At 39.0% G+C, this 25,970-nt stretch overlaps 1 protein-coding gene across 7 annotated transcripts in view; it reads right to left on the reverse strand.

Moving 5' to 3' along the window:
* LOC125450798 (ceramide transfer protein) overlaps nt 1–25,970 on the reverse strand; it is a 100,786-nt gene that overhangs the window by 19,638 nt on the left and 55,178 nt on the right. For 3 of the 7 annotated variants that reach the window (XM_048526989.2, XM_048526988.2, XM_048526986.2), the window contains 7 exons: nt 14,776–14,914; nt 13,814–13,897; nt 12,254–12,411; nt 9,273–9,365; nt 7,916–8,002; nt 7,670–7,762; nt 6,284–6,358 (listed from right to left, as the gene is read on the reverse strand). In XM_048526989.2, coding sequence (XP_048382946.1) covers nt 6,284–6,358; nt 7,670–7,762; nt 7,916–8,002; nt 9,273–9,365; nt 12,254–12,411; nt 13,814–13,897; nt 14,776–14,914 — 729 coding nt within the window. The remainder of the gene's footprint in view (nt 1–6,283; nt 6,359–7,669; nt 7,763–7,915; nt 8,003–9,272; nt 9,366–12,253; nt 12,412–13,813; nt 13,898–14,775; nt 14,915–25,970) is intronic. The other 4 variants (XM_048526990.2, XM_048526987.2, XM_048526993.2 and 1 more) reach the window with 2 other exon arrangements.

The raw sequence follows: 25,970 nt of genomic DNA on the forward strand, positions 1-25,970 counted from the left end.
CTAGAGGGCTTTTGCTTGCATCAAGGCCCCATGACTCTTCCTAGGGATTTGCAAACCTTTCTCAGTCTCTTCAGCTCTGCATAAGAGGCTCACTATAACAAAACACCATCAATTCAAAACTTTTAAGTCAACTATTCCACCTCCAATATGTAGTGAAGGATAGATTCTGGATAATGTCGAACACTTCCTTTTTCCTCGGCAACCTCTCTCCAAAAGGACAGTGTTGACAAGGAGCTCCAACATCAGATCAGTCATGCAAGCTTAGCCTTCCATGAATTATAGCAGTAAGCATTTGATAACAATGTTCTCCACAAGTCAACAAAAGTCCTGGTACACAACAGTTGCCATCACCACAGTACTGTCCTGCAGTGAGACCTGGACTGAGCAGAGACAGAGAGCAAGCAAAATTCCAGCAACATTTGAGGCAAATCCTCAGGACTCAAACGGGAGACTGCTGAACAATATTAGCGTGTTCCTGGCTCCACAAACATTCATGCAAAACTCCTGCATAATAATTACTTTAGACAGGACAGTGTCTGGTTGGCCCAAAAAAAAAGAAGCACATTTCATGCCAGGTCCCGTTTCCTCAACTCTAAAAGAGCCAATATTCCAGGGGAGGACAATGAAAACCACTACAGAAACATTCCAAAGCTCTAATGTCAACGCTGCCACAGTTCACATAATGACTGGAGAAGCTTGCCTAAATACTGCCAACTTGTCCATAAAGCTGCATCATACTTTTGAGACCGAAAGTTTGGAGGATGAGGAAGACAGGCAGTGAAGGAAAGGAAGTAAATCCCGCACTTTAGGTCCAACTACCTCGTGGGGACATTCTCCTCATTTCTAAAGAACTGGTCCATTCAGTCACAAAAAACCACCTTATGGCAGAATCTCCTGGCCCTGAACAGACATCATCCTAGAATCGAGGGGCAGCTGAAGTCAACAAAATGGAAGGTAACTGAATGCCTTACAATTTCATTTAGAATTGCCAATTTCAAGGTTTTGGAATCAAATACCAACTGTTAGAAAAAGGGGAACATGGCATCAATGCTCATAAGCCAAATCAACTCCTTCAAAACCTGCCCCCTCCAGGTCAAGGCTAAGGAGAAATGTATTAGCAAAGCCTACCTTAACTCTCCATAGCCTTTCAAACAAAAAAAAACAAAAATTCTCAATGTTTTCATATGATTTCTGCCTCTTGCTGACCTCAAATTTTACCGAGTTAATCAGTGTGACAAAAACTTGATGAATGGCTTCCCACCACTACTTTATAACTCAGGACTGGCCCTTGGATCTGCCCCTTACTTAACTTTATGCTGTCACTTAGCAATATTCTGTGACCAAAAGAATATTGAAACATGGGACACTGGAGGAGGAATATGCCATTTGGCCCTATGAATTTTCTCTGCCATTCATTATGATCACGTCTGATTATCCGTCATAGTACCCTCCTCCTGCTTTCTCCTCAAACCTTTGGATCCCTTTAGCCCCAAAAACTATATCTTACCCCTCCCTGAAAACACTCAATGGTCTGGTTTCAACAGTTTTCTGTGGCAGAGATTTCCACAGGCTGATCTTTTCTGGGTGAAATTTCTTTGCATCTTAGTCTTAACAGGCCTATCTTGTATCCTTAGATTGTGACGCCTGGTTCTGGGCACCCCAATCAATCGAGAACATGATTCTTGCGTTTGCCCCGTCCAGTCCTGTTAGAATTTTATAAGTTTGAGAGATTCCCCATCATTCTTCTAAACCCCAGTGAATATTGTCCTAAACGTACCAAGTCTGTCGAAATAGTTCAGTCCTGCTTTCCCAGGAAAAAAAATCTGGTAAAACTTGGTTGCATTCCTTCCATAGACAGAATGTCAGCCCACAGATTAAGAGCGCACAAAAAACTGTGCACGATACTTTTGTGTGTGGTCTCACCAAGATCTTTCACAATTGCAGCAAGACATCTCTGCTCCTAAATTCAAATTCCTTTGAAATTGGAACACAGAACAGTACAGCACAGGCCCTTTGGCCCACGATGTTGTGCTGAACTTTGTTGCTCAACACACCAACATTAAGCTAACTGATTGCTTCCATTGACTGGATGGTTGGTTTGTGATATAGAATGACACCAGTACCATAGGTTCAATTCCTGGACCGGCTGAAGTTTCCACGAAGGATCTGCTTTCTCTACCTTAAAACCTTGCCCCAAGTGTGCTGACAGTCAGTTTAAACTCACCACCAGGTGTCGCTGTCTAATGAGCAGCCTTCATGGTCTGCAGGGACTGTGGAGACATACATTATTTGGTTCTGTCTTCACAAAAATAAAAGTATTTAATTGGTCTGCCATCTATTTGTTCCTCCATTATTACTCTCCCTATTTGGGGGCAGGTTGTCACTGAGGAAGAGAGATTTCATCATCTTTTGCCAAAAAATCCCATATACTCTAAGGCAGCATTTTTGGAAGATTAAGAATGTTAGGAGTGTTTAGAAGATTATCTATACACCACCTAAGAATAATTTTGATATCACAGCAAGAATATGCCATTTGCTTTTATTTGTGATGAATTACCACTCACGGCCTACCAATTCAATAACTCTCTGCTGGCAATCAAGTCGTGTTTAGGCTTACATAAAGCTAAGCAGTAGTGCATGCAATAAAATCAACATGTATCCAATTGCAACAAGTGTTTGGAAGTCTAAATATCATGTTCAAGATTTAAACAATCAGCACAGAATCACTGTATAAGATAACAGATGCTGCAATCTATTCCCCATCATGATAGCCTGCTTATCACAGCATCTTTTCTACCATTGAAGGTAGCCCAATTAATTCATTTACCACTCCAAAGCCTATTCCAGCACTAGTTCTAAAATTTCCCTTTTACAAATTGGAACTCTGATCTTTTGCCTATTTAATTTGACGTAGTAACTTGAGCAAATTGAGTTGTTAAATGGGTTCATTAAACATAATAGGAAAAAATCTGCTTACTGTGGGTGTATAGTACACCAGAAAATTTTCAACAAAACATCCCAAATGCTGTAACAAACTAAGAAAGTGTGTGCTTACACAAGTAGCAGAATTCACTCAGGTGTTTCAACTTAAGTCTATTTGTAAGAACATGAAATCCGGAGGTAGTGAAATGGTGAATAAATCAAGCTAGACACCGCATGTGATTCGATCCTTATATTACTGCAATACAAATTCAAAACTTTTCTCCATTCAAAAGAAAGCCTGTTTTGTGAAAGAGGATCGTCACCTATTACATTTGGAGTTGGCAATCTCCTACTTCCTACATGTCATTTTATATTTTGATGTGAAAAACATTGCATTTCCGTGACTGGTTTATAAAAGGAGCTGCTTTGCTTGCAAATACTAAACAGCTGTATAAAGATGCTGAAGATGGTCAGTGGTGCCAAATGCAACTCTTCCATAAAAACTCATTAGTAATACAATGCCATTAAAAAGTATTTTACTATTTGCAAAATAACCACCACCAGTGGAAACATAGCTAACAACAACTGCCAAGTATCCAATAAAGCACCTGGTGCTTGGGACTAGAAAAGCAAAATTATCTTCTATGACAGATGCATTAGGTTTTGAGAACCGATTAGTCACAGAAGAGTGTAGCATTTTCTGAGAATGGAGTGCATTACATAATTCTTAGTGCAAAAGGGGACCATTCAGTCTGCATCAGGATTGAATGACTTACTCAACTAGTGCTAGTCCCCAAATTTTGCCTGTAAGCTTGCACATTCATCCTTTTCAGACAATGCAAGTTAAACTAATAACTTGCTCGGCCAGCTCAGAGGCCAAATACATGTCAAGATTATGGGTCTGCTGTTACCTGCAGGCCAGGCTAAAGACAACTGATTTCTTTTTCTAAAGGCCATCATAAACAACAATCCAATACGTTTATCATGACCATTATTCAGAATGTATGCACACTCATGCATCCAGGGTGCGTGAATGTGCGCGTCCATGTTTTCTAGAACCTGGGGACAAACCAAAGTTGTATACGTCAAATACAAAAGGACACAAAATATTTTTAAAATGCTGAATACTCCAAGGTCATCCAACACCACATACAAAAGCTCTCAGCAACAAAACAGCACATCATGTCACTGTCCTAAAGGTAAAAATGAAGAGGAAATTTGCAAAGTTTAACAATGGTTTGAAAGATATTAAATCAGGAAAATATCAAGTAACTTGTCCATCAACTTTAATGTTAAGTGGACATCCTATAAAAGTTTGACATTAGTACACACCAAGTACTGTAGCAGGGAAAAATGTAGATACAAACTAGCTTATTATTGGCATTAAATGTTAATGTTTTTCAGACAGGAGTGTATTATAATATTGTTTTAACACTATTGTAGCTATTTGATAGTGGTTTAAAATTCAAGAGCATGTTGATGCATTGAAGGTACAACGAAGGTAGTAAATGGGCACAATTACTTAACAACTCTAATTTTACAGGTAATAATTACTCATTGGATTGTGCTCTGTTCAGTTTTAGAATAGCTAACAACAGTACGAGGGTAGGAGAAAATACCTGTCTGCAGAATTTTATCTCTGGTACAAACAAGGGCCGATTTTGAAACAGACTAGGATTTTTGCAGTAGGCATCAAATGTCTTTCAAATATAACCTAAAAACAGTTTACAAAAGGGAACTCAGATACCACTGACACTAATATGTACATTTCCCACCTTGCTTCACCAATGCATCTGTTGGTTTGGAAGGTTGCAAGTACTTTTGGGAAACAGAAAACTAACTTTTAATTTAAGATTAAACATACAAAATATTATTTTTTAGAAAAAAACCTATACCTTAATTTCCTAAATGGCCAGTGGCTCTGAAAATGTGTTGTTTATATTATAGCACAGTTGCTTCACCCACTTTTCTCAATATACTTAATGATGGGCTTTTTTTTAAAGCTTTTCCCAGGAGAATTCAGAGGACTGGGGCAATAAAGGCTCCAGAATCTGAAGGACAATGTTCAGAGTACACTAAAGCTTACTGCTGTTGGGGTTTACCTTAAGTTCACATGGAAGACGGCCACAGACATTGACAAGATTGCAAGTTCCTTCATTTACCATGGTACCTATGCTATCTACCCAAGAATGTAACAATCACAGAAACTGCTGGTTAAACTCAGCAGGACTGGTAGCATCTGTGGGGAGAAAGCAGAGTTGACATTTCAAGTCAGGTAAGTTTCACAAGCAATTTCAGTTTTCATTTCAGATCTCTTGCATCTGCAGTTGTTTTATTTTACGTAATAATCATTGTTGTATTTGTCAATAACACATCACTACTGTGCCTTGGACCTTATAAAGATGCTTCTGGGAAGGTAAGTCACTTATCACCAATTTCTTCAAAACAATACAAGTTCAATGCTACTGTGTTCTAGGGCACTACCCTTATGGGGTACTTAGTGCTTCATCTCTCTCCCTAATAAGAGACACTGGGGTGATTGAGGATAAGTGATGGCTAACTTCCACAATCAAAAAAATTGATGTACGAGATAGGGAGAGGAAAGACCACAGAATTTAAAAAAAAAGTACAAACGATTGTGAACATAAAAATGTTCTTCACTATAAAAGGGCATATTTCCTCAAACAGGACAAACAAAAACTGTAGGTGGGCCTGCTTCAAAGATGGTGATGATTCTAAACAGCAAATAACTGAGACACAATTTTCTTAGAAAGGGCAACGCGCTAGGTGAATTTCTTCGAGTGGAAATGAAGCAAATTTCCAACAGTACAAAAGACGTTAACCTGCTTAAAAATGATTGAAATCTAGTTGCAATGGATAAATTTCTAAAACTGAAAGCTTTCAGCAAGTTACATGTATAAATGAGTTTAAAGGCTTTCAGATCATTGCATTAGTAATGGTAGGCTTAAGGTATGGCATGCTATTATGAAATGTGTTGCTATACCAGTGATGCTTGGATTAACGTATTCCATAGAAATGTTAACACACAATTTCATTTCATAGCTGAGCTGTAATTTGGCTCCTTTCTTCCTTGTTTTCAATGTTGCTTTGATATTGAAGGAATAAGATTTGACTTGTAGAAATTTTATACAATTCTTTGCTTTTAATAAACTGATGGTCATTACAACAGCAATTTTTAAATATTACAGCAATAATCTGTCGTACAGCTGGTATGCTGACAAAGCTCAGGGAATAAGTTACAGTCAGCAAACATCACCAACTCTATGATGTAGATGCAAACCCAGGTGAAGTAGTCAAGTGAAGTGAGCTGCAAAGAAGGACCACTGAGTCTGTACAGTACCTGGGTGCTGAATCTGTGATCATCTGAGGCACTGACTAGATCAATGGAAGACATGGAGGAAGAGCGACTAAAGGGCTACCACAGAGACAGACAAAGAAAAACCCAGTTCAGAACAACAGCACAACAAGGCATTCAAACATTAACCTTCACCACAAAAAAAAGTGTTAAACAGCCAATAAGCTTTAAAGAAACGAGAACAGCCGCAATGATGTCATGCAACCATGTACCATACTCTACCGCATGGAACCCTGAAGAAAAGACAATTCTACGGTAATAGCCACAATCAAGTGCAAATTTATGATGCATTATCTTTTACATACATATCACAACTGGTGCATAGTTTTAAGAATGATTTGATGTATATTAAAATGTAGTTAACAAGTCATCAAGCACGAATTATAGAACTTCTATTAAATATTTTTGCCTCAAATACTTCTGATATTGGAATAAAAGCTTTAGTAAAATCTGGTGAAATCCATGAAATCCTTATGCAAAACTTTCTCTTACACAATTTTTTTCAAAAACTGGTAACACTTAGATATATTAGTATTAGTCCTCCACACAGCAAAAAATGGCAAAATATTAAGGAACAATCATTTTCATTCAAGTCTGCAAAACTAAATTTCATTTTGAAATGTTGCAATGGCCTTAAACTTGTTCTATATGTTGCAAAGCTTAAAAATGTACACCAATTCTTTACCAGCTTGCAAATGCAAATTTAAATGGATTTCACTGGTTCATTGAAACAGATTATCAAAAAGAAACTGAGGAAAAAAACAGGGAGATTGCACTACCACAACAAAAGCAACCACAGTAACTTCCTGATGGCACTTTGAATGAGGCAGTTGAGAAGAAAAAAATTTCCAATAATTTTTGAAGTCCCTCATTTTTATGTATTGAGCAAACAGAAACAAATATTGGAATGAAAGACCAAACTTACACATGATGTGCCACGACTGTGAAATTTCAGAGCACATCATCACCCAAGGGATGACAATTTCGGGCTTTTTAGCACATTGTTTTTCCACAGACAAATTCAAAATTTCTTCCTTTCCCCCTCCCTTGTTGATACTTTGCACCAGGCTGGGAGTCCAGTTACATGTATGAAAGTATCAACTAACCAATACTACCACAAGCAGAGCTTCAGTGACATCACAAGGAGTCAGCAACCAATTGGAGTGCAGATCTTCACAATGCATTCTCCATAGGAACTGCTGATTTGAGACTTCTACAATAAAAAGTTCAGAACAATAAACTACATTTCTTCAAAACTGATATTTCGAGTAGAATCAAAGGCATTTGGGGATTTTGCCAGCAAAATACACTCAGTAATGCCGGTACTGAAGCAATTTCCGACCTACCAGTAAAATAATTAGGTCACCATACCTGTTTGGCAAATCTGTGTGTACCAACTGCTGAGAAGGAATCACCAAACGGCAGAGCAGCTGACCAATTAATTCTTGACTTCTCTGTGTGAGACTAAAAATTGAAATTATTACAGCACTCAGTTACAAACCAAAAGCACAACTGATAAAAGAGCATGCTTTAAAGCCTTTAGTGATTGCAGAAAGTTGATTGGAATATGTAAAACATTTATTAAATGGCTTTGTTTAAAAATAAAGGGAAAAGTACCTGTTCTTCAATTTTATCTTGTCTGTCAAGAGCAGCTTCAACGGCATCAAAGAATTCTTCCTCATTTATCAAACTGTTCGGACCTTCCTAATAAAACAAAGCATTCCAATAGAAGAAAAAGAGCTGAAGAGGCCTGCAATCATATACTCTCTCATCACAGCTAGGAAATCTCTCATAACATTGGATATACAGGGAATTGCTTTGAAATACAGAATGCAATATAGACCAATCCCAATGCTAATATAGAAAAAAGGCAGCTACAAAGACTCTACAAACAGCAAAGGATTAACAGTTAAATAAAACCGAGAATGGTAGATGTTTAAGATCTAAAACAAAAGCTGAAAGTGGAGAAACTCAGCAGGTCTGCCAGCATTTGTAAACAGAAAGCAGTTAATGCTTCAAGTCTAATGACTCTTCAGAAGGTCATCGGTCTGAAGAAAGGTCACTGGATACAAAAAACTAACACTGCATGGTCTCCAGATGCTGCCAGATCCACTGAGTTCCTCCAGCAATTTCTGCTTTTGTTTACTAATCTGCGTTTATGCTTCTGGTTGAGTGTGAGCAGAACACTCCTTTGAAGTTCCCCATGGGATCCTAAATGGCCATTAAAACAGACCAAAAAAATTTGATAATTAAAAGAACTTTTTTTTTAAAAAAAACTGGAAAAATGCATCAAGAAATACAGTGTTGTGCCAGCTTTGGATTATCAGTCAAGATTTATAGATTTTAACATGCTAGCTCACATGTCAAAAGGCTCAGAGAAGTAGAAATTAGTTGAGCAGGGCCTATAGATGCTCTGTTCAAGAAATTCTAGATCATTAAATCCAATTACCTGTTTTTAAAATTAAAAAAATTAAATGAGATTTAGGAATGATATATCTTCAGAACTTCACGTTTCCTGCTCCAAGTGATGGAATTGTTTACCAAGGAGTTAATTACTATCCACCAAATTCCTTACTCCCAATTTCTGTTTGGCTATCCCTAAAGGGAAATCTGCTACATGAAAGCTGGATGGCAATAGGATCACGTCCCAGTTACATGATACTCACCACTTGTTCCGTTGTGAAGTAAGGAGAGATATTGGAATTTTGAAAGTTTAATGTTCATGATATCAAAAATGTTCAGAACAATGAAGGCATTGACTCAATACAGCCCAACATTCTCAGTGTTCAAGACAATTAATAATGTACTGATGACATGCACGTGGAAGTTTGATAAGCCACAAGATTTCCAATCACTATTTTCTGCTTGGATTCCCGTTCTATTCAATTCAAACAACCAGAATTTGACAGCAAGGCCTCAAGAAACAAGCAAACTATTTAATGCAGTGAAACTAATTGACAATTTGACTTCTTACCTCATAATCAGGTCCACCAAAGTGACACTTTTTCTTAAGCTCTGACAATGCATTCTTGTAAGCATCTTCCAATCTTCGCCTCTTTTCAATCTCCTGGAAGTTCAAGGATTGAAAGTACACACATTTTTCAGTTGATTCTGTATATCACAGATCATATAAGATTTAAAAAAAGAACAAATTTGCAGCTCAGTGGCCATTAATATACAACAGCAAGTTCACACATAAAATACAATAAGTCAAAACTTGTCTCTCTGACAGCCAGCTGTGTCTCTTAGTCCTCAAATCTCATTTCAAAGTACAGGTTTCTACTTTTTACCAAGTCAGAGGTATACACCACAAACAGACCCTTCAGTCCAACTTGTCCATGCCCGGTAGATATACTAAATAAATCTAGACCCATATACCAGCATTTGGCCCATACCTGTCTAAACCTCTATTCAAACCCTCCATTCAAATATCCATCCAGACACCCTTTTAAATATTGTAATTGTACCAGATTCTAACACTTCCTTTGGCAGCTCCTTCCATACACACACCACTCTCTACACGAAGAAGTTGCTCCTAAGGTCCCTTTTAAAATTTTTGCTTTCACACACTTTAAACCTACGTCCTCTAGTTTTGGGCTCCCCCACCCCAGGGGGAAGACCTTGTCTATTCACCCTATCCATGGCCCTCATGATTTTATTAATTTCTATAAAGGTCACCCCGTCAGCCTCCGATGCTCTAGGGAAAATACCCTGGACTATTCAGCCTCTCCCTATAGCTCAAACCCCCGGCAACATCCCTGAAAATCTTTTCTGAACCCTTTCAGGTTTCACAACATCCTTCCTATTATACAGTATTGTGTGTAAGTCTGGAATCAACATTTAGGAGAAACGTGATAGCATTAGAGAGGGCACAGAGGAGATTTACCAGGATGATGCCTGGGCTGCAGACTTTCAGTAACATCAAGAGATTGGACTGATTGGGGTTGTTTTCCTTCAAGCAGAGGACATTGAGATGTGATATGACAGATGTACCGAAGAGGGGCATAGGTAGGGTAAATCAGAAGGAACTTTTCCCTTCAAATTTGGGGGGGTGGGGAGGGAGGAGGAGGAGGGAAAGGAAGGAGTGGAGGGATTAATGACCGGGGGCAAGGATTTAAGTTAAGGGGCAGAAGGAGTAGATGAGTGAGGAAACACTTATTCATCAAGGATGGAGACAATCTGGGATTCAAATGCCAGTAAGGGTGGTACAGGCAGAAACACAACATTTCAAGAACCTCTTCCTAATCAGTTTGGTGACAATCGAGCTGAGTCTACACTGAGGTGAAATGCTGATGAAGAAAACCCTGGGAGTTCTGAGTCAGGGTCACCGGAACTGAAACTTTAACGCTGAAGAAGCTCAGTAGTAGCGAAAGGAAAAGGTATCAAGTATCCAATCCCGCTATTTCATGAAATATTCGGTCCTATGTTCCCAAAGATCAGACATTCAAACATCTGACCTCTTCAATCATAAGACCACCCAAGGAAGGAATTCACAAACCTGAAGAGGCATACAATTGGCCCAAAAGCAGCAAACATGAGGATTAGGAGAAATTTAAATAATAGCAGATGAGAACAAATGCAGAAAGGGGAAAATAGAATACGCGAGTAAGCTTGCAGAAAACAAAAATCAACTGCAAAAGCTTCTATAGATATGTGAAGAGAAAAAGACCAGTGAAAACAAATGTAGGTTTCGTACAGTTAGAGTCAGGTGAATTCATAACGGACAATGAGTTGGCAGACCAGTTGAACAAATGCTTTAGATCTGTCTTCAATCAGGAGGACACAATAACCTTCTTGAAATGCTACAGGACAGAGGGTCAACCAAGAACTGAAGGAAATTCTTATCAGCAAATGGTATTTGGAAAATTGACAGGATTAAAACCTGATAAAGTCCCCAGGGCCCTATGTTCTGCATTCCAGAGTACTTAAGGAATTAGCCCAAGAAATAGCATAAGCGTTGGTGATCATTTTTCAGCATTCTGTAGGGTCTGGAAGAGTTCCACAGAACGGGAGGGTCGTGGGAACATAGAACATAAAAGAGTACAGCACAGTACAGGCCGTTTGGCCCATGATGTTGTGTTGACCCATTACCCTACCCTAAGATCAAAAAATGGTGGGGTTACATTAGTTCAAGAAAAAAATAATGGAGAGAAAACAGTGAATTACAGGCTGGTTAGCCTGACTTTGGTGATGGGGAAAATGCTGGAGTCAATTATTAAGGAAGTAATAACTGAGCATTTGGAAAGCAGTCATCATGGATTCATTGAAAGGAAAATTATGCTTAACAAAGCTTCTGAAATTCTTTGAAGAGACCAGTAGAGTGGATAAGGGTGAATCAGTAGATATTGCATATTTGGACTTATAAAGGGCTTTTGACAAGGTCCCAACCAGGAGATTAGTAGGCAATATTAAAGCTCATGGTATTGGAGGTAATGAATTGATGTAGATAGGGAAGCTTGTATGAAAGGTAGATTAAGGAAAATATTGAAGACTTGGACATGCTTGTTCAAGAGGGACTCTATAATAGCAATATGACCATACCACTGTTTGGGACAATATTCCAGGTCATAGGTTACCTTGTTGTCATTGAGAGGGAAAATGTAACTTTTTCTGTGAAAGACAATACATGAGAAGCCTAAAGTTCTCCTTTCTACATCATATAATCATTCATTGACATTTTTCTGCCCCAACTTAATTCACGCACAGACATAATCTTGAGATCACTACATACTTCTCTACCCTAACCTAGAAACTAGCTCAAAAAATCCTCACTTCTTTGCAAACCTACAACCTACTCTACTGTCAAACAGTTTCTCTCCCTTTTCATACATTTACCACTTGTTTCTCATGCTCTGATCTCTCTAAAAACGAAGGATATGTGTAGCAATGTTAAGTATTTGTATAAATTCAGAATTTTAGAACCAAAATATGGTCAACCGATTCTTTCAATGTTACCTTATCAATTCTCTTCTGCCAGCTGTCTTCTCGCTTCACCATCAGTTCAATACAGTGAGAAAGTGTAGCCAGAATTCCTGCTGTAGTAGCTTTGAAGGTGATAGCCTCACCTTTAAAATCTATTCCATTAATCCCTTTGGGTGTCACACATGGAAATACTGTACAGTGGATATCAAAAACACACAAGATTCTAAGAACATGTGAAACTCAATTGGCTGTAAAGAAAACCATGACAATAACAAATCATGCAATAATTTTTGTTAATAAAAATCTATGTTTCTCTCCTCGACATTGCAATATGCAAAACAAATACAGCACCAAAATAATAGATGCAAAAGTTCAAGTATTTTGTAACATAGAATCTACTTTCAAATGTTTGGTTCAACTCAGATTTCTAAAACAGTGGAAGGGCCACAGAAGCTATTCATTCAAGGTCACAAGGTTTCAAGAAGCTCATTATGGAAGACATCGTTTTGCTTGCTAAGCTTGTGCTTCAATTGAAGAATGTTCAATTACTCTGACATTCATCTTCATAACAATTTAACTTGAGGCAAAATTGTTAAGACATGACCAAAGGACCACTTGACCCGATAATCTTCCATGTATAGCAACATTTTAGTTTCATCAGAATGACAGGAACACTGAGGGGACAAATAAATACGGAAAAAAAAAACTGATTGGAAGTATTCTTGTTACCCATATTTGCAAACTGCACCTTTTTTTCTGAAAAAAAAAGAGCATTGGAGGGGTATATCTCCGTGTGTATCTGAAAAGGGTCAATATTCACAACCAAACATTCTGGGGATGAAAAACTTGGGCTTTGTAACTTCAAATTTGAATGAGCACCAGAAGGTATTCTGTTTACGTACTTAAAGAATGCCTTCAACGAATGAACCATATGAAGACACATTATATAGGTGAGCAAAAGAAACAATGGCAATTCACCAGTGCGAATAATGTGAAGTAATTGAAAGTTTAGTCAGAGATGAGTTTCATAAAATTTTGGCAAAGTACAAAGAGAATATTTATAGGCAAAGTTTACTTTCAATGAGTCTTCCCCAAAACATAATTAGTGGGAGATTTCACAATGTAATCTCAGGTGATAAGAGGGGCAAGTACAATCAATACAAAATTCAGTATGCAGCAAACACTTCATTCTATTCTATAAATTGAGTGCTATATTTTGCAACATATTGTAATTAGGTGAATGTGGAATCAAGCATAATTGACCAATGTTTTTAATATCAGACATAAATACTTCATTTTTAGTTATATGATTGATTGTAGCTATGTCATTAATTATAATTACTTTTCTAAATCACAATTTGGCACCTTTTGAATTATCTACTAAAAACAATTAAATCTACTCATAAGATTGAAAGGATCTGGCTTACACATCCAATAGCAGAGTCAATGATATAGCATGGAAATAAAAACTGATTTTTTTTTAAATTGTTAATTTAAAAGCAGAAGAAACCTCTCATTCACAAATAAATTCATGACTTTAAAAAGGTTACAGCAGTAAAGCATTCAAGCTACAAATTTCAAAAAAGTACTTGCATTTCTCTTTGCTGCCATTATTGTTATGTATAAAGTCTCCATCCGAGCGTGTAGTTGGAAAAGCATCTTCATCATCTTCAACTACTAAAATAGCAAAATTGAACTTTTAATACATTATTCTAGGCTTTCATTGAATGGACCAATTCTTACTGTTTTTCTATCAGTTTTAGCCACATCATCCTACCAGTCCAAGTACATATACTGTATTCACACATTCCAATAATGGCTGTCTTTAAGTGTTGAGAGTTTTATGAATGATGCTAAGCTGAGTAAAAGCTACAACTGTTACACTTGAATTTTTCTGGATACATGATTGGCACAAATGCTGTTACAGTTACAGAGCAGCACTACCAGGAACATTGATAAAACAGATCGCCAATGCTCCAAAGATCTTATCAAAGTAGAACTTCAGATATTAACTCTTATCTCCAAAATTAGAGAACACACCCAAAAAGGTTTGAACTTCGCCGCAAATAAGCAAATCCTTATGAATCTGTAGTCTTTACTTGCTATGCTTCAGAAGCTTCAAGATAAATACTGCAGATTAATATCCTAAAGACCTGACATACCCATTGAAGTACTGTTTTCTCTGAAAGACAGTAAACACTCGTCTCAACAAGTTATATTAAGGTTAAAATCAAGATTTTTAAGAAATCTTGCTGAAAAGATATGTAACTCCAAACTTTCAGTAAACAAAACATTTGCAGTGTTCAATTCTCAAAACATTAGAACACCCAAATTACTCTAATTTCCAGAATTTCATGAAAAACTCAAAAATATCCAAGGGTTGAGTGAAAGGAAGAAGAAATATAATCAACATGCTCTTCTGGTCATTTTACATTTCTTTCTTGAACTCAGTAAGAAAAATTAAATTGCTTTCTTTCAAAAGGTATTGTGAAGTCACATTGTTTCATTGCATCAGCTGTTCAAAATATCCCATGTTCAAGAAAATATGAATGCACCTTTATCTCTTTGGAGTTCATCTTTAGAGACAGCATCAGCACATGCATCAAAGTACTTCTGTAGTGTATCAACTTGTCTGCATAGGATATCACGAAAGGTTTCCATTTCAGCAAGTTTTTCACGCAAGCTATGGCCTTTCTGAAATCAGAATGCAAGTTATTTAGGATTCCTGCAGAAATGCAAAGTTTATTAAACTTCCTAAGCTTCTACAAATAAATGGTAAGAAAACCTACAAAAGAACAGATATTTACTGAAGTCAATTTGGGATCCTGACAGACATGGAAATTAGTTTTTGCAACACCAGTAATGAGTAACTGATACATTTCTTGTGTTTAGCAGGCATTTTGGCTCTGAAGAGATGCAGAGACAGGTTTGACAGCTCCACCTCTGATTTTTGTTTGTATATCAATAGGAATACGTAGGCTTTTGGGAACTGTAGCACAGTGATGATCTCAGAACCAGAGGCCTGGACTAATAAACTGCACATGAATTCAAATCCCAAAACAACAGATGGAATACTTAATTTAAAGGAATCTGGGCATAGGTTCAGAAGGAAAGTAAAGCAGGGGAGGAAATGAAAGGCAGAAAATTAGCAGAAGACACTGGAAGACAGAACAAAGCTTGGGCAATAGACAAAAAGAGTTTAGTTTTATAGTGTATACCTAAAGGCAAAAGAAAAGTAGATGAGACAGATGAAATTTCAGTCGAGATTGGCACATGGAACTTTAAATTTTGTTTTCAAAACGACTCCTAAAACTTGACTTCACGAGCAGGAACAACGCCTTAGTTTTCCTGCTTATAATGTCTTCAGATGGGATAGACAGGGAATAAAAAAGGTGGGGTGCTATAATTGATTTTTTAAAAAAAAATCCACAGTGTGCAAAGCGATGTCAGGAGGATCATCAGATTAGGTGATACAGGTCGACGTGAGAAACAAAAAGTGCCAACAATACTGGTGGGTGCATGCTGATAAACCTCTAGTTTGAGGGAGGTGGAGAGCAAATTTGCCGCAAATAGCTGACAAACCATAATACTGGGGAATTCCAAATGTTCTGATTGGAACTGGTTATAATCCATGTAAAAAAGTAAGAGGGCGCACAGTTCCTAAAGTGCATTCAGGAAAACTGGTGGAGAACTTCTGCAGTCATCTCAATCACTAGATTTACCATAGCTAGGGTAATGGAGAAAGGCAATAAGAGGAGAGAGATCAAGGTGAGCGAAAGCAATTTAGGTATTTGAAGCTAAATTCACAGAGCACTAGGAGGCATTTAAGCTTACAGAAACTTCTTCCCACAGGAAAAAGTACAGAACACCTAAATCTAGAGATCCCTGGAAGACAAGCCAGAGTCCAAAACAAGGCAAAAAGGGAAGCTTATGTCAGACACGAAGAACTTGATACTGAAAACTTGGAATACAGAAAATGATGGCAAAATTAAAAAGGGAAACTAGAAAAACAAAGACAGGACTCAAAAAACCCAAAAATCAAGGAAAATTCAAACATATTTTATAAGTACAGAGACAGCAAGAAACCATGACACATAGTAGTAGTAGGCTGTTCGGCCCACTGAGTCTGCTTCACCATTCGGTGAGATCATGGCTGATCTTATAATCCTCAATTCCATTTTCCAGCCTTTTCCCATGACCCTTGATTCCCTTACCGATTAGAAGTTTAACGTGAAATCTGTACACCTCAACCATAAATACACACTCGGTTCCGCCTTGACAGCCTTCTTCAGGAAGGAATTCTACATATTCACAACCCTCCAAATTCCTCCTCTCCTTTCTTTTTCAGTTGGCAACCCACAGGAGCACAAGAGATAAGAGGAGGCAGGCCACTTAGCCCATCTGATTATGCTCACTTGATTTGATAACCTCTACTTCACTTTCTTGCCTTATCCCGAAAACCCTTGGGTCCCTTACTGATTGTGCCCTCTGATCCAGGACTCTTCCATAGGAGCACAACTCCGAGAATCTGGTGTTTCAATAAGGTCACTTTTCATTCTAACTTAAACAAGTACAGGCCCAACATGCATAAGCTCATACAGAAATCCCTCCACACCCAAAAATCAACCTAGCAAACCTTCTCTGGATTGCCTCCAATGCCAGTGTATCTTTCCTGGGTGACAAGAACTGTTCAGTTTTCTAGCTGTGGTCTAATTAGTGCCCTATATAGTTTTAGCAAGACTGTCATATTTTCATACTGCAATCCCTTGTAAATAACTGCCAACATTCCATTTGCCTTCACTCGTACCTGCTGAACTTGTACGATTTATGCACAAGGGCTCCCAAGTCTCTGTGCTGCAGCTTTCTGCAGTCTTCCTCCATTTAAAAAAAATTCAGCTCCTCAATTATTCACTGTGACAGAGAGAATGAAGTATCACTTGCAAAGTTTTTAACCCACCCTCGTCAACCTTACCACTTGCCTTCCCATTTTTTGTTGTGGCATCTGCAAACTTGACAACAGTACATTCACTTTCCACAATCAAGTCATCACTATATTTTGTAAATAATTGTGGTCCCAGCACTGTTCCTTCAGTACACCACAATGACAATCATCCTGAAAATGACCTGTTAGCCCAACTGTCTATTTGTTAGTTCACTCTCAATTCATACTACAAATCCATGGGTTCTTAATAAGTAGCCATTTGTGCAGTACCTTATGAAGCACCCCTTGAAAATCCATACTGCTCCCCTTTTAATTAATTCTTGATTGTTACAAGCTTGTGATATCCTCAAAGAAATCTAATAATTTTGTCAGGCATGATTTTGCCTTCATGAGTACTTGAATCAGATTGATTAGATTATTCTTTCTAGATGCTCTATTATTAGTCCCTTTATGATAGATTGTAACATTTTTCCAATTGACAGGTGTTAAATGGTCTATGCATTATTTTATTTCCCTCTCTTTTTGTGATTGGGTGCTCACTCGCAGTTTTCTAGTCGGCTGTGACTTTTCCTACAATCTACAAGTTATACAGCCATTGAGTTATACAGCATGGAACAGGGAAACAGACCACTTGGTCCTACTAGTCCATGTCGACCATGTTCCCAAACCAAACTAGTCCCACTTGCCTGCATTTGGCTCATACCTCCAAATCTAACCTATTCATACACTAATCCAAATGTCTTTGAAATGTTGTGACTGTACCTGCGTCAAGCACTTCCTCTGGCAGTTCATTCCACATAAGAACCACTGTGTAAAAAAAGTTGCCCTTCATGTCTTTTTCAAAGCTTTCTCCTCATCTTAAAAATATGCCGCCTAGTTTTAAACTCATCTACCCTAGGGGGAAAATCCCTTGCGATTCATCTTATCTATGTCCCTCATGATTTTATAAACTTGTCAACCTCCAGCACAGAAGACCTAGGAGCAGGAATAGGCCGTTTGGCCCTTCAAGCCTGCTCCGCCATTCAATAAGGCCATGGCTGATCTTCTCGTAGACTCAGATCCACTTCCCCGCATTCTCACCATATCCCTTAATTCCTTTATTGTTCAAAAAAAAAATCTACCTTAGCGTTAAAAATGTTTACTGAAGTAGCGTCAACTACTTCACTGGGCAAGGAATTCCACAGATTAACAACCCTCTGGGTGAAGAAGTTCCTTCTCAATTTAGTCCTAAATCTGCTCCCTCTAATCTTGAGGCTATGCCCTCCTGTCCTAGCTTCACCTGCCAGTGGGAACATCCTCTCTACTTCTATTCTATCTATTCCCTTCATAATTTTATATGTTTCTATAAAGATCCCCACTCAATCTTCTGAATTTCAATGAATATAATCCCATTCTACTCAGTCTCTCATAATCCACTCCCCTCAACTCCGGTATCAACATAGTGAAACTCCTCTGCACCTCCTCCAGTGCCAGTACATCCTGCCTGAAGTAAGGAGACCAAAACTGCACACAGTACCCCAGATGTGGCCTCACCAGCACCTTGTACAGCTGCAACACAACCTCTCTGCTTTTAAACTCAATCCCTTTAGCAATGAAGGACAAAATTCCATTTGCCTTCCTAATTACTTGTAGTATCCATAAACCAACCTTGGTGATTCATGGACAAGGACACCCAGGTCCCTCTGCATAGCAGCATGCTGCAACTTTTTAACCATGCAAGTAATAATCCCTTTTACTATTACTCCTACCAAAAATGTATGACATCATATTTATTTACATTGTATTCTATCTGCCAGACCTTTGCCCACTCACACAATGTATCTATGGGCCTCTGCAAAGTTTTACAGTCCTCTGCACACTTTGCTCTGCCACTCAGTATCATCTGCAAACTTTGACACCCTGCACATGGTCCCAACTCCAAATCATCGATGTAAATTGTAAATAATTACGGTTCCAACACCAATCCCTGAGGCACACCACTAGTCACTGACTGCCAGCCAAAATAGCACTCATTTACCCCCACTCTTTGCTTCCTGTTAGTCAACCAATCCTCTATCCATGCTAATACTTGACTCCTAATGCCATGTATCTTTATCTAATGCAGCAGTCTCGTGAGGCAGCTTGTCGAAGGCCTTCTGGAAATCTAGGTACACCACATCCACTAGGTCCCCATTGTCCATCTTGCTCGTAATGTCTTCACAGAATTCCAAAAGATTTGTCAAGCATGGCCTGCCCTTCATGAACCCATGCTGCTTCTGCCCAATGGGACAATTTCAGCACTCCAATGAAAAAAGTCCCAGCCTTTCCAGATTATTTTTCATAACTCAAACCTTCCATTCCTGTTAACAGCCTAGTAAGACTTTTCCGATCTCTCTCCAATTTAATATCTTTCCTATAAAAGGGCAACTAGAACTGTACATGGTACTCCTTCTGAAGGGTCTAGGCCCGAAGCGTCAGCCTTTCTGCTCGGCCTGTATTCATCAGCTCTACACCTTGTTATCCAAGTTCTGTCCTTGTTTGTTTTACTAAAACACAATTCCTCACATTTATTCAAATCAAAATCCACCTGCCACTCCTCAGCCCACTGACCCAAATGATCAAGACCACAGAACAACGACAACAAAATGTGAGGCTGGATGAACACAGCAGGCCAAGCAGCATCTCACGAGCACAAAAGCTGACGTTTCAGGCCTAGACCCTTCAGAGGGGGGGATGGGGAGAGGGTTCTGGAATAAATAGGGAGAGAAGGGGAGGCAGACCGAAAATGGAGAGAAAAGAAGATAGGTGGAGAGAGTATAAGTGGGGAGGTAGGGAGGGGATAGGTCAGTCCAGGGAAGACGGACAGGTCAAGGAGGTGGGATGAGGTTAGTAGGTAGCTGGGGGTGCGGCTTGGGGTGGGAGGAAGGGATGGGTGAGAGGAAGAACAGGTTAGGAGGCGGAGACAGGTTGGACTGGTTTTGGGATGCAGTGGGTGGAGGGGAAGAGCTGGGCTGGTTGTGTGGTGCAGTGGGGGGAGGGGACAAACTGGGCTGGTTTAGGGATGCGGTGGGGGAAGGGGAGATTTTGAAGCTGGTGAAGTCCACATTGATACCATTAGGCTGCAGGGTTCCCAAGCGGAATATGAGTTGCTGTTCCTGCAACCTTCGGGTGGCATCATTGTGGCAGTGCAGGAGGCCCATGATGGACATGTCATCTAAACAATCGGAGGGGGAGTGGAAATGGTTTGCGACTGGGAGGTACAGTTGTTTGTTGCAAACCGAGCGGAGGTGTTCTGCAAAGCGGTCCCCAAGCCTCCGCTTGGTTTCCCCAAGGTACAGGAAGCCACACCGGGTACAGTGGATGCAGTATACCACATTAAGCAGAGGTTCTCCTGCACATCTGCCAATGTGGAATGTCATCTTGGGGCCTGGGATAGGGGTGAGGGATGTGGTGTGGGGGCAAGTGTAGCATATAAACTCACTTGTTTCCTTCCAACCTTCCGTACTTTCATATCTTTAAAACTGATTACATTTCTTACTTTCCTCTGATCCATTGATCAGTCTCAAACATTTTGGAAAACTGATTTTGAGGTCATGTCTCTCTCAAGACAACCCACCCACGGCTTAAATCACCATTTTATCCACATGTGCGTTTGTATTCATTGGTTCACTTTTAAACTCCAGGCACAGCAGACCTAGTGGGCACCATGATGACAGCACGTATTGCTTGTGTATGCAGTTTTCTTAGAAGATTACTAGTAGTTCATGCACTACCTCTGCAGCTACCTCCTTTAAACTTCGGGTACAACCCATCAGGTCCAGTGAATTTGTCATCCTTTATGAGGCCAATTAAGGATCCAAAAATTAACATTTGCAGAGACAGCGCATTTACAAATACTTCATCGCTGCCTTCACCAAACAGGTGTGTGAAACAATGGATGGGATAAACATTACAAGAGAGTTTGTTATCTTAGAAAGATAAATTTCCCAAGTCCAGATGAAACATATCCAGATTGTTAAAAGCAATTAGGAAAAAAACAGTGGTAACTTTGACTTTCACATTTCCCTGGCTACATGAATGATACCACAGGACAGAGAACAACTTACTGTGTAAACGCAGAATAAATGGGATGAAACTAAATTGTGAAAAAGAACACAAATTTTATGATCACAGATTCTTAAAAGATAGCAGGACTGGTACATTAGAGATTGTTAGAGCAGCAAATAGCATATTTATTTTTATTACACAAAGAGGAGAGAGGGTGGCATAGTGCTAATGCAACTAGATTAGCAGTCAGGAGCACAGCTAATGATCTGAATGCGTGGTTTTAGACCCCACCATGGCATTTGGTGGAATGTGAATTCAGCTAAATCTGGAATTGAGAACTAGTATTGGTCAGGGCAACGTGATGCCAGGGACACGTGATTGACTCTTAACAGTCTCAGAAGTGACTGAGCTAGCCACTTAATTCAATGCTAATTAGGGATGAGCAAGAGAGGCAGGACCTGCCAGTAATGCCTGCATCCCATGAGAATAAATAATAAAAGATGGTTAGTTTGCTGGAAATGCATACAACACTTGTTAACCATAGCTTGAGAACTGTGCGCGGTCCTGGTTGCCATGGTTGTAAAATCCAGACAGATGAGAAGGAAACTTTTTGACAAGTAATGATTCTTTAGAATGATTTTATGCAGAGGGCTAGCAAGGCTGAGCCATTAAGTACATTCACAGCTATGAGACAGATTTTACATCAGTAAGGGAATCAATCATTACAGGGATAAGGCAGAAAAGCAGGGTTGAGGATTATCAGATCAAATGGTGGAGCAGAATCATGGGCTGAATAGTCTACTTCTATTCCCATGTTTTATGGTCATAAGAGAACCCTTTTTGTATAACAAGAAAAACCACGAGGGATATATTATACACTATCCATTAAGTAGATTTTCAATTTTCCTGTAATGAATCTGAAGTGATTCTTTACTCCTCAGGGTTCACACTTCTGACAAAAAAAATCAGTAATGCGCCCAAGACAACTTGCAAGAAGGAACAATGACAGCACTTGGTACTTTGCAGACAAACAGCCTCCTTTTAAATTGTCATTATTTGATTAACTAACTGTACACACAACAATTTAAGGAATATACAGAGGCAGAATTGAAAATATCTGGATAGAGAAATATTGTTCCCAGTGGCAGAAGGATAGAGAACCAGACATATCCATTTAAGGTGATTGGCAGAGCAAGTAATTATGGTGGGAGAATGATTTTTTTAAAATTTAAAACGCAGGTGAGGGATTAGGATTTGCAGTTCACTACCTGGAAGGGTAGTGGTTATCAAAAGCCAACTAGAGTTATCGAAAAGGAAAAGTTTGTACAGCTACAGGAACTGCAGGCAAGTGGCATGAAGTGAAGTGCTTTTGTAGAGAAGTCAATTAAAAAGCATTCACACTGCTCATACGCCAAAATCACACAAAGATCCACAGGCAGGTTTAGGCTGGGCAGCTCTTCAATGACATTGACATAATGGGTCAAATTGTTTGATACCATATCTATGGTTTCTGTGATTTGAACCATCGAGTCAGAATTAAAAGTTAGCCTGGGGTGGAAGTTTTGTCTGGGGATAGTGAACTTCAAATCAAAAATATTGAATGTTACTTCTAATCATGTTTAAAAAGCAACTCACTTTGCCCAAGACCAAATAAGCCCACCTATGTTCATGACAGGACATACAAGCTGCCCCATGCAGCTGTTACTGTCTAACAACCCTTTGTTGGCCCTACAGACTGCTGCACCATAAGGGAGCAGTCTTAAATGAGTTCAGAAATTGCAATGGGTATTTCTTGTACACTTTTGTTCACATTAGTAAACTTCCCTTTAAATGTAAGGACCACATATTTATCTTTGGATGGAGGATACATGCTTTTTGTTGATGAAATTAGGAAAATCATGTTAAAAGGAAAGGGATGCAGATTTAGAAATGTATTCTATGTTTCTATGATTATGAAAAACTTGAGCTATAATTGTTTGGAATGATCTGTCAAGCAGAAATTTCAAAATGCTATAATAGAGTGTTGAGGTACTCAAGATTCACAAGACCAGATGGTCCTTCCCCATATCTGTAGCACTAGTTTTTTTGGGTAACAACTCTAATCATTGAACTGTGGTAAGTCGAATTCTGGTTCTTCCTGTTTTAGGCAGGGAAAAATTAGGATCGCAAGGCAAAGCCAAAAGCACATGTGGAGAGAAAACTTGTCAACTCATTAAATAAGATTTTCTTTAGTAGTCAAAGTAAGTAATTTATGTAATTTCTGAGAGAGATGCTCCAAGGTTGGCCTTCACAGATCAGCCAACTCACCTCATCTTCCTCAACAAGAGCAATAGTTTTCGAAAATTCAATTTTGTAATCAGAAGTGTTAACCAGGTAAGCCTACTAGTAGCACACACCTAGAGTTTGTTTTTTCAGAAAAGTGACTTACCAATCGTAGACACCAGCAAGTCACATTTTATTGTTTGTCACTGGGTTGCCTGAAAAGGTTGTGATGTGGACAACACTGCTTCGACTGCCTCTACTGGCATCAGACATTTATTCTAAAGCAACAGGTGCACACTATCACTTGATACTGGTTGATCAGTTTAATCTTTCCCTTAGATTTGATGCCAATGATCAGAGAAATACCATTAATACCCCCAGGACAAAGGTTATACACTGGAATTTCATTGGATACTTGGGTCAACTGCTTATAGAGGGTCATAAGAAACCACTTTACGTTTACATCCTAGTCACAGCTTAGTTATACTAGATTCTACAGTGATACTTGTGAACAGACATACCCCAAACAGCTGTGTGCTGGTGACATTTTCCTTCCAATAGACATACAATCCCTCTTTATTAAGCTTCAACAAATTTTTTATACCAGTGACGCTGCCTGATCTAAGTCTTAAATCTGGTGGCTTCTACTAAGCTTGTTCTTCCAATTTTCTCCCAGTATTTAGAGCTTCTCCACTAGTCCAACTCAAAATGATCTCGACTGAACAAGTGATCCTGGAGAGAAGAGCACTTGAAGTAACTAAAACCAGGAACATATTAGGCAGTAGTTAAGTGGGGTGAATTTGGACAGGAACATTTGGTGTGCAGATATACTGGCACTATATCTGATATGTCAGCAAAGTCACAGAATGAGTGGCTCTGATTCAGTTAGGTATAAATGAGAAGGAAGCAGCACAGAAAGTGATCTGGCAAATCTCATCCAAATTAGATGGAGTTCTGATAAGCTCCACAGCATCATTTGAATTTTCTTCAAAATTTTCTCCATGCCATATTTAATGAAGGGTTTTTTTCCTGTAGGGGATGCTGATTGCAGTGTTCATTCTGTAGAGGATGCTTATTTGCATTATCCACTTATTTGTCCAGGTTTTCTGTCTAGATATACACTGGTACAAGATCGTGACTTTAAACAGACATACTCAAGCCAAGCAGATTTTGTGGAATGAGAAACTAAATTAACGTTTCAAATCTCTGAGAGAGTCATACAGCCATAGAAACAGGCACTTGGGTCCAACCAGCCCATGCTGAACATAATTTCAAGAAACGAGTCACACATGCCTGCTCCTGGCACATATCCCTCCAAACCTTTCTTATTCACGTACCTATCCAAATTTCAAAACCATTGTAATTGTACCCACATCTACCACTTTGTCACCAAGTTCATTCCACGTGAACCACCCTCTGTAAAACATCTGCCTTTCATGTCTTTAAAATGTCTCTCCTCTCACCTTAAAAAGTGTGCCCCCTAGTCTTGAAATCTCCCATCCTACTTTCATTAACCATGCCCCTCATGATTTTAAGCTTCTATAAGGTCACCCCTCAACTTCCTACACTCCATTGAACAAAGTCCCATCCTATCCAGCCTAATCTTTATAACTCAAACCTTTCCATACCCAGACAGATCCTATTAAATTTCTTCTGAACCCTTTCCAGCTTGATAACATCTTTCTTATAACTGGGTGACCAGAACTGAACACAGTATTCCAGAACAGGTCTCACCAATGTCCTGTACAACCTCAAGCATGAGGAAATAAATCACGATCTAAAACTTAAACAGTTTCTCACTCCACAGATATTGCCTCAGCCTGTTGAGTATTTCCAGTGATTTGTTTTTATTTCAAATTCCATGATCTAGAGCATTGTGACTTCATAGAATCTTGACCAGTGGCATAGGTAAGCATCCCCAAATGAAAAGTTACCATTCTTTCTTTTCACCTTAATGTTTGAAGAAACCACCCAATTTTCTCCTTTGCATTAATTCGTTCCAATAAAATTCTTCTGTTACTAGTAAAGACATACATCAACTCGTTCAGGCAGCATGTCCACAAAATAAATGACAATTGATGGTTCTGGTCAGGGTAACGCTGAAGACCAGGCCAGACATGATTACCAAGGCCGATGGTGGACATATGCCATTGAGTTAACAGCAGACTTTAGGTACATTTAAGTCGTCATTGGATAAGCATATGGACGTACATGGAATAGTGTAGGTTAGATGGGCTTCAAATCGCTATGACAGGTCGGCACAACAAGGAGGGCCGAAGGGCCTGTACTGTGCTGTAATGTTCTATGTTCTATGTAAAGTCCCTACTCCGAATACAGCATTCATTTCAGAGTTGTCAATTTGTCTCAATTGTGCTACTTGCCAGAATCTACTATCCCTCACTAAACTGCAGATTCTAAACATCCTGCATCATTGAAGACTTTTTTCTACTTTGTTGCTTCATGCCATGCAGTCTGGTTAAAATAAAAAGTAGTCACTTTCTATACATGGCAGTACAGTTC

This window comes from Stegostoma tigrinum, chromosome 3 (genome assembly GCF_030684315.1).
Source record: "Stegostoma tigrinum isolate sSteTig4 chromosome 3, sSteTig4.hap1, whole genome shotgun sequence".
Taxonomy (NCBI): Eukaryota; Metazoa; Chordata; class Chondrichthyes; order Orectolobiformes; family Stegostomatidae; genus Stegostoma; species Stegostoma tigrinum.